The sequence below is a fragment of the Sebastes umbrosus genome, chromosome 14 (assembly GCF_015220745.1).
Source record: "Sebastes umbrosus isolate fSebUmb1 chromosome 14, fSebUmb1.pri, whole genome shotgun sequence".
In the NCBI taxonomy this organism is placed as follows: domain Eukaryota; kingdom Metazoa; phylum Chordata; class Actinopteri; order Perciformes; family Sebastidae; genus Sebastes; species Sebastes umbrosus.
Genome location: NC_051282.1, coordinates 9,373,837 through 9,383,138, shown reverse-complemented (window position 1 = coordinate 9,383,138; position 9,302 = coordinate 9,373,837). Strand labels below are relative to the sequence as shown.

Below are 9,302 nucleotides of genomic sequence, written 5' to 3'. Positions count from 1 at the left end.
AAGACTGACACTACTACTGTGACTGATGGGTCTTTTACGCAGCAGGAAAATTAAACCTAAACTTTTAATTATGATTAGAAAGACACAAAACAATGGGAACGTATTTCCTATTAAATGTACAGAATGGGTCGTCTTTTGTACGAGTAATCACATGATGAAAGTTAGATACTGACTGTAATCTTGTTTTGAAGCTTTATTGTTTACATGTTTTTCTTTTTTCACTTACTATATACAGTATGTATATATGTGTGTGTAAAGTGTATATGTGTATACTGTATAATATAAATATACATATATGTGTGTATATATATATATACATATGTATAAATATATATTTGTGTTTGTATACAGTATATACATATATATGAATATACATATACTGTATATATATGTGTGTGTGTGTGTGTGTGTGTTCTTGATTGATGTAGCCAATTTTCTTATAAATTTAAAAAAAAAAATAAACCTAAGATGAATGTTGAAATAAATATGTTCAATGATGTATTTTAGTCAAGATAAGGTTGAAAAATAATATGCTGTATATCATAGACTATTCATTATTTTTGAAAAAAATTCCATATTCATGAGAAAAACTGGTCAGGAACCAAACCAGCTGTCCTGCATTTGTATTTATAAATTCAAACAATAAACCACCATCTCATCTAATATTAGATTAATATAATAAAACTTACATAACACAAACTCTGGCATTATGAAATGAAAATGCAATTATTTTTGTTTTGCCTTCTTTGTTGTTATTGTTTTTTTTTGTTATTTTCCTTGTCTATCTATTTGTACTTTATTGTTTACATGTACTTGACGTGCGCTCAGCTGACGTCACTGCCAGAGATGCCAGCAGCAAATCTGTGCTGGGAGCTGCGCAGCCGCGCTGCGCATCCGTCGGCTGAGCTGGACAGCGCAGCCATTTCTCTGTATCCTTCATGAGGAAAAATACAGGCGGATGGCGGTTTGTCCATCAAGGACACAATTACTAAGCCGACGTGCGGGAGTCATGACGTTAGCAGCACACACCGAGGCTGAACCTGAACTCATCACCGACTGAGATCCGCCAGCTCCAAACTTTCTCCCGATCCAACGCCTGCGCAGACAAACAGGCTGTCTGTCTGCTGCTTTGTGTTTGCGTGTGTGTGTGTGTGTCAGCCATGGAGGGAGATCTGCACGGAGACTGCAGCGACGTCTCGACTCTGCATGTGAAAACTGAAGCGGTCGATGAGAATCCATCTGCGCTGGTTGTGGGCAGCCGAGAGCCGCCTGCGCCCTGCGGAGATACCGCATGCAGAGGAGGAGGAGGAGGAGTGGATCAGACTGCAGAGGAGCTGGCTGATAACACAACTACTCCTGTACTGCTGTGTGAGTGCACACATCAGCTGGTTTTAAAGGACATCAAATGAAGAATTTAATATGTTTAGCTGTTAATTTCCATCTAAATTAATTCAGATCAGCATGTATAACATCTTTTTAAATGTTTTGACATTAATGTGCCTTTTGTCTGTCCTGTGCCTTTAGATCCTGTGAGCACAGACCGCTTCTTCACCACATCTGGAGATGGGAAAACCTACCTGAAGATAGCTCCAGGTGAGAGGATCAATGAGACTTTTACTATTGTGATTGTTGTCTGTGTCATCAGAATAAAATAAAAACACATTATAGAGTATATGCACACACCTGCACAAGAGCTTTCTGTGTAAGAAATGATGAATTCTCATAACTATTAGTCAACCAAAAGGTTTTCAACTTTTCCAAAAACCTTTTATAGGAAAATAACACTCTCTAGAGAGAGCCTTTAGAGTTTTTACGTTACCTGAAGGCCACCGTAGTTCTCCGACACGCTTTTGAAACTGCGGTAACGTGAGCCGCAGAGTGCAAAACCATGGTACCGTTTTCTAGATTTTGCCAAATTATACACAATGTCCCTTTAAAGGATAATTTTCAGATCCCAAAAATGTCATGTATTGGAGCTCCAAATACAATTTAGTTTATAGAAATAAAGCCCCTAAAAATCATCGTTGGGTATTATTTATTCATATTTTAAAGGGTCACTTCGGTATTATTTCAACCTGGACCCTATTTTCCCACGTTTTTCTGTCTAACTCACTAATAGGAACAACAATTTCTGAAAATACTCCAGTATTGAGGGAGAGCGCTGTAGACGGCAGCTGCTAAACGGGCCGCAATGTGTTGCTATTGGGGCAAGCTGGCACCGTCATTTACGTCCACTAAAACTGCTTGTTTTTGCCATGACAGACTCTGATTGTTATTATAAGTGTCTGACATTATAATAAGAGTCTCGCTCAAGGAGAAGTCTTGTTATGAAATCTGGTGAGGTGACTTGTTACAGAAAGACAACAGTGGAATAGAGGAACACATCCATGGTGGAAACGTGAGCGCCGGCCGGGCAGAGTTTGTTGTTTTGGAGTACAGAAAGCGTAGCTTAGTGTTATCTAAAAGATTGTCAATGTCATGGCTGAATATTTAGATGATTTTGACAACGTGGATGAGGTCTTTGAATTCGATGGCCGCCCGTATTTATTTGAGCCAGAGTATATGGATAGTCAGATTTCACAACTCGACTTCTCCTTGAGCGGGGGTTGGACACAATAACAAACAGACCGGATCAAGCGAAAGGTAAAAAAAAAAGGTTTTATTTCTCTGTAGGGTTCTTTTCATAATGTTGTCAGACACTTATAATAACAATCTGAGCCTGTCAGTGGCAAAAACAAGCACTTTTAGTGAACGTAATGTTACATTGATGCTGATCACTTGCCCCAGCAGCTCATTTCACGGTTGACGGTTACAGCGTTCTCCCTCAATACTGGACCAATTTCAGAAATTGCTGTCGCTATTAGTCCCTTAGACACAAAAACATGGGAAAATAGGGTCCAGGTTGAACAACCTGGATAAAAAGTGACCCTTTAATGCTTAAAAACAACTCCCGACAACCCAATAACTGTCCGCAGCTGTTCTGATTGGAGCACGGGAGTATGTGACATCACCTTATCCAACTAAGCCCCGCCCACGTCAAACCAGTGAGAAGAGAACAGAGAAAACAGAAAATCTCTCATGTGAAACAATGAAAACTGTTCTGACTTTGGCAGAAAATAATGTGTGTTTTAGTAAGAAGCTGGTTGAGAAAATACATTTTTGGGGCATTTGAATATATGTCAATATATCTCCTCCATACACTTTTACATATTAAGCGAGCCCACAGGTCACCGCAGTCACCCGTGTCCTCTCCTCTCCCCCAGCTTCCGCAGTCACCTGTGTCCTCTCCTCTCCCCCAGCTTCAGTGATGCCGCCTGCTCCCTCAGATAAGACGCTTTCCTCCGGCTCCGACTTCTCCTCCAAAGCCGTGTTGTTTCTGATCGAGGCAGTCGGCCGCCGCTGGGGCCTGTACGAGACCCGGGAACGCTCGCAGCTCTTCCAGAGCGTCCAGGAGGAGATGGCCTCCAAGGGGCACGTGCTGCCTGTTGAAAAGATCCGCCGCAAGTGGAACAACCTCATTGTCACGTACAAGAGGGTTAAAGACCGCAGCCGGGAGACGGGCCACGCTAAAACGTCCTGGGAGTTCTTCGATGTATGTAGTTTCCTTCTAGCATTCTATTTCCACACAGGGATGCTTGGTCTGCCTGTATACAGACTGTGTTTTACAGCTCTAGAAACATGTTGATATGTCTCTGAGCTTTGCATATTTCACATGAAAGACAAACGTAATTGTGCGTAATTGATTGTGCAATCATACCTCGGTTTCCCCACATGTTGACGCAGTGTATACTGCTGTAGTCAGAGTCAGGGTTACATTGCTGACAGTAGCATAGAGCCGAAGGTGTGTTCATGGTGCTGAGAGATCAACTGATGATCACCTGATCTTGGTGCCACAATTAACTTGGGTTGTTTAGCTCCTCTATAGATGTGTATTTAGACCTGGACACGGTGCCACTGCTCAGCCTTGCTTCCAATTTCTTTCCAGTGGCCACTTGTGGTATTGCAGCAGAAAATCCCCTGCAGGCCCAAAAAGCATTTTCACCCCTGTAACTCTCTTTCTCACACTTTTTCATCCGCCCGGCTGCCTTTATTTGTTAATAAAAGTGTAAATTGTAGTGAAACTGACTTTAAGCCAACAATATCAGGGGACAAATTGTTATTTATGAAAATACAAATCTGAATTTCACCTAGGGCACCAAAAGTGCTAGAGACCAGTAGAGCACCATTGTAAAAGAGACGTCTGTAAAACTGTTGACAGGACACCTTACTTATAGCTCTTCCTATTAGGAATTTTTTATCCATGGTGGTTTTATATTTGTAAATCTTTTCTTCGAGCCGAGAAAGCGATTTAAAAATATGTGACGTCACCACAATGTAAAGTCTACGGGCCGAGCGTAAACTCTACTGCCCATATGGGCCGCATAGTAAATCCTGAAACTAGTAAAACTGCACCAGACAAGCAATTCTCATTAGATTGTATAGGCACAATCTTGGGGTCCGGCATCCATTTCTTCTAATTCATCCATGATTTCCTCTCTCCGTCTCTTTGTATGTCTTCCCTCACTCTAGCTGATGGACGCCACGCTCTGTGACACCGTTGGCACTCAGATCGTCAACAACAAAAGAAACAAAGGCTGCAACGCCGGTTCCACGCTGCCTGGTCCTTTGGCAAAGATCGCTGCGAAACCACAGGTTCCGCCGCCCGCCACCCTCATCCGCCCTAATGGGGACTTTGCTTCGACGGGTGGCGTGGACTCGGCGGGTCAAGGAGCCATCGGTAGCGCTGCTACCATTACCTCAGTGGCTACAGCCACCGTTAGCCCGACAAACACTCCAGAGCTCAAGCCCCTGATCGTCCTCAACAGTGACATTGTTGCGACCAGTATTCATCCAGTCACCATGGGGCCATCTCCGTCTTTTATCTCTTCACCTTGTTTCACAGAGACAACTTCCCCTTCCCTCGGCTCGACTAGCAACGCAGACCTCAACGCATCGCACTACGTAGGCCATAAAGCTCCGTCGTTCTCATCAGGCGTCATACCCTTTCGCCTCAGTAACAACCAGAACCTCCTCGGCCTCTCCTCCTCTTTTCCCCCTGCTTCCCCCTCTCTCGCGTCATCTATCCCCACTTCGTTATCTGCAACAACCGAAGGACAGAATCAGAAAGGGAGCGAGGAGCGAACCAGTGTCGCTTTGTTCCAGGAGTTTCTGAAGCGACAGGAGGAGCAGGCCTACCTGGACCGGGTGGCTCGCCGCAGGGTGGAAGCCCGAGAGAAGAGGCGCGAGAGGAGGGAGGTACGGATGGCGGAGTCCCTCGGCAGGGTAGCCACGGCCCTTGAGCTGCTCTCCTCCAAACAGGACACCGTCATCGCCCTCCTGCAGAGACTGGCTGATCGGAAGTGAAAAAGTGGGGAAAAGCCTGGAAACTTCTTAATACTCCTGTTGTGTAGCGACCGCGCCCGAGTTCCATCATGCTACTGAAAAGGGTTTTACTCTCCTGATCTTACTGTGAATAAGTAAGAGATAATGTACAGCGAGCCAGTCATTGTTGTGAAATAAAACCCTCCGCTGTCTGGGTTTATTTCACAACAATGACTGGCTAGCTGTACATTATCCTGCTTATTACACGGCTACTTACTTAAGAAATCAATAATTTGACACAAAATTATAGCAACCCATAGCAACGGTCTGTTATACAGTACATAGCAACGGTCTGTTATACAGAAATAACTGTAGAACGCTGTGATTGACCAATCAGAAGCGAGTATTCAACAAAGCCGTGTAATAACTTTTTATAAATCACATGAGCTGCTCACTTTTCTACATGAAGCATATAGTGAAATGGGGTGCTATTGTAACATGCTTTACATTTAATGCATTTCAGTTTGCTGCACTAACATCCAATAAAAACATGAACTTTCAGTCGATAAGATTTTGTCTGAGCGATAGTAATAAGAATGGGTTCACATTTTTTCAAGTCTTATCTTTACTGTCAATACTGACGCGCCCTTATGACACATTGAAAAAAAATTTGGTCTATGTAAAAATTCCTCCTGTCCACACTGGTCAACAAGAGGTCCCTTCCTAATGTAATTCCAATGTAAGTGATTTGGGACAGTTTTTGAAAAATCTAGCAGGTATCTTACGAACTTACAGTTTAGTACAGTTAGTAAAAAATGTCTTTCCGATATTAGTTTCAGCTGAGCTCTATAATGCACTCTATTTGCACAAAACGTCCCCCACATTAGAAAGTATGGCCAGTATGGACAGCCAATGAACATATAGCCATGTGGGTGTTGGTTTAAAGAGGACCTATTATGCTTTTATGCTTTCCCCCCCCCTTTCCTTTAGTGTGTTGTATAGTTTTTAGTGCATGTAAAATGTCTCTAAAGTTACAAAGCCCAAAGTCCACGCCAAAGGGAGTTACTCTCCCCCACAGAAACACTGCTCCTGAACTGCCTAAAACCTCTTTCTTGAAGTCCCGCTTTTTCCTCTGTAACGTGGTGATGTCACCAAGTAACACATTTGCATAATACCTGCCTAGCGCCTAGTTTAGCACTAGCACGCCCTCAAACAAAGCTAGTTAGAGCGGAGCTGGAGCAGAGTCCGAAGAGTTTGGTTCGGTTGACCAATCACAACAGAGTGGGCCAGCTGACCAATCAGAGCAGACTGAGCTTTTCCAGTGGCGGGGCAGGAAGTCAAACAGAGTGTTTCAGACAGAGGGTGAAAAGAGGTGCTGCAGCACAGCCGGTATGAGATCATCATCCTGCTTTCCTGCTCAGCTCAAGTGGATTATTTTAAGAACGTTATGCACAAAGTTTGTCATATTCTCTCTCCGAGGTCCTGATCCTGGGACCCCCCCCCCCCCAGACAGGCAGGCAGGGCTGCAGGAACTGTCCGAGGTGCTCAAACTGATGTGCAGGATTTGATTTGATTGATTTGGCAACAAATGATGCTGTTATTGTGGCATTTATAGGTATTTTGTCTTATTTTGATCATCTTTTTCCTTATATCAGGCTGCGGCTCTGTAACCAACCTGAGCTTATTTGAATTAGCACCTCATTGTCAGTCGGACCAAAAGACACTGAAGCATGCTGTATATTGCCTCAATAGATACTCAGTATCTTCACCCTAATAAACTCAATCAACCTACATCAAAAAGTCTCAGATTAACTTAAGTCAGAAAGGTTAAATTAATTCCATTGAGAGAAAGTGTGGATAGTTAGCATTAGCCACCAAGGCTAAGTAGATAAAAAAAAGGCAAAAATCCTGTTTAACAGTAACAAAATGGACAAAAAAAAACATCCTTACATTCAAACAGTATCTATTTTCTTCTGCTTTAATTTGTATTGTTGTTCCCAGGTGGGAGAAGGAGCTGGCCTACTGCGACACAGTGAAACAGACACCTCCTTACGACCACGGCACCAGACTGGTGGACCTCATAGACATGGCTGTACTGGACTTCCTCATGGGTCAGTCTCTACAGTTTAAACTTGACCCGGGAGTCAGTTGGTTTGCAACATACGGGGGCTTACAGGCAGTGTAGTGGGGGTTACTTACCTCTTTGTCCTCCTTTAAAGAGGACCTATTATGCTCATTTTCAGGGGCATAGGCCTACTTGTATTTTGGGTTTCTAAAAACACTTTACTTTTTCACCCTTTGTCTGAAAGGCTCTGTTTGAGCACCTGAAAAGCTCAGTCTGCTCTGATTGGTCAGCTGGCCCACTCTGTTGTGGTTTGTCAACCGAAACTAAACTCTTCGGACTCTGCTCCAGCTCCGCTCTAACTACCTTTGTTTGAGGGCGTGCCAAAGTAGCCCTTAGGCAGGTATTATGCAAATGTGTTACTTGATGACATCACCACGTTATAGAAGAAAAGGCGGGACTTCAATCAAGACGTTTCAGGCAGTTCAGGAGCAGCGTTTCTGTGGGGGAGAGTTACTCAATTTGCCGTGGACTTTGTGCTCTATAACTTTGCAGACTTTGTTCGTACATGCACAAAAAACTCTATAACACACTAAAGCAAAGGGAAGGAGGTAGTAAAAAACATTCAAAATGGGTAAATAAATTAGTAAACAAGAGTATTATCTCCCATGTTAATGCACTCAGGATGTTATCGTGAATTTCTATCAATATATGCCATTATTAACTTTATGTGTCTACAAAATGTCTCTGACATAATTTAAATTAACGTTAATGTTTTTCATTTGAAGGCAACATGGATAGACATCACTACAAGACGTTTGAGAAGTTTGGCAACAAGACTTTTCTGCTGCATCTGGATAACGGACGGGCGTGAGTACCATGAACATCTGATGACAACAACAAACACAGGCTATAGTATAACTTACTGTATATCTGACAGCCAAATAAGTAAAGTAACATTATATTTATACTTTCTCCTGACTGAAATGTTGTTGATAATGTTTTCCAGGTTTGGGCGTCACTCTCGGGATGAGCCATCTATTCTAGCTCCTTTACAACAATGTTGCAGGTAAAACAAAACAAAAACCTGTCTGTTTCAATGAGTGACCAAGATGATGGGTGAATAAGTAGTCAGAAAGTAGTGGATAAAGTTGCAAGATGTAGTACAGAATACATTTAATTCAGAAGATGTTGACATATACATTTAAAGGACCCAGAGAGGGTAAAATGGAGGGTTACGCTTCCGCAACGGCGCCGTCTTTCAGGACAGCGTTATCATCTGTATCCGCCGTATGAGCGCAGTGCAGAGAGGCAGGGATGCTCTGATTTCAACACATACAGAGGGAGAGTGACTTCATTTTCTGCTCAGGTAGACATTACTCCTCTATATCTCTACATAGACAATAGTTGTTTGCTGCTATGCTCTGGATATCTTATAGAGTGCCTTCAAGGTCAAAGCTTGTGAAAAGGTAGCCAAAGAATGATAACAGTTCAAATAAAGATATATATATATATATTCCCCCCTGCATATCATTGCATTTCGAAGATTTTTGCAGAAGTATTTTGCTTGCCATATTTAATAAGAAAAAGGCAAAAAAAAAAAAATTGAAATTGAAATTAACCTTTAATCCTCTGGGGGCCCTCAGAATTTATTAGGCGCTGACCCCCAGGTTGGGAGCCACTGATTTAGGATACATACTGTATGCAGGATGAAAGTGAGTATAGAACTGAAGTAGTATAAAAAACTGAATGACTTAGTGTGACTATCTCCTGTTCTGCTGAGCACTATATAGATAGATAGATAGATAGATAGATAGATAGATAGATAGTAACTTTATTGATCCCGAGGGAAATTCAAGTTTCCAGCATCACAGTTCCA

At 42.5% G+C, this 9,302-nt stretch overlaps 1 protein-coding gene across 1 annotated transcript; it reads left to right on the top strand.

Annotated features, from left to right (window-relative positions):
- Window positions 1–640: 640 nt before the first annotated feature.
- On the top strand, window positions 641–8,532 carry LOC119501265. Its single transcript, XM_037791526.1, has 6 exons — window positions 641–1,368; window positions 1,525–1,593; window positions 3,300–3,592; window positions 4,570–5,407; window positions 8,212–8,293; window positions 8,433–8,532. Exons 1-4 carry the CDS (start codon window positions 1,161–1,163, stop codon window positions 5,401–5,403), a joined length of 1,404 nt encoding a protein of 467 aa, XP_037647454.1. The 5' UTR covers window positions 641–1,160; the 3' UTR covers window positions 5,404–5,407; window positions 8,212–8,293; window positions 8,433–8,532.
- The last annotated feature ends 770 nt before the right edge of the window (window positions 8,533–9,302 follow it).

Excerpts from the sequence above, each read along its gene's own strand:
- LOC119501265 (XM_037791526.1), top strand. The coding sequence starts at position 1,161 with ATGGAGGGAGATCTGCACGGAGACTGCAGCGACGTCTCGACTCTGCAT. Across the intron at positions 1,369-1,524 it reads AACTACTCCTGTACTGCTGT|ATCCTGTGAGCACAGACCGC; the intron begins GTGAGTGCACAC and ends CTGTGCCTTTAG. Across the intron at positions 1,594-3,299 it reads CTACCTGAAGATAGCTCCAG|CTTCAGTGATGCCGCCTGCT; the intron begins GTGAGAGGATCA and ends CCTCTCCCCCAG.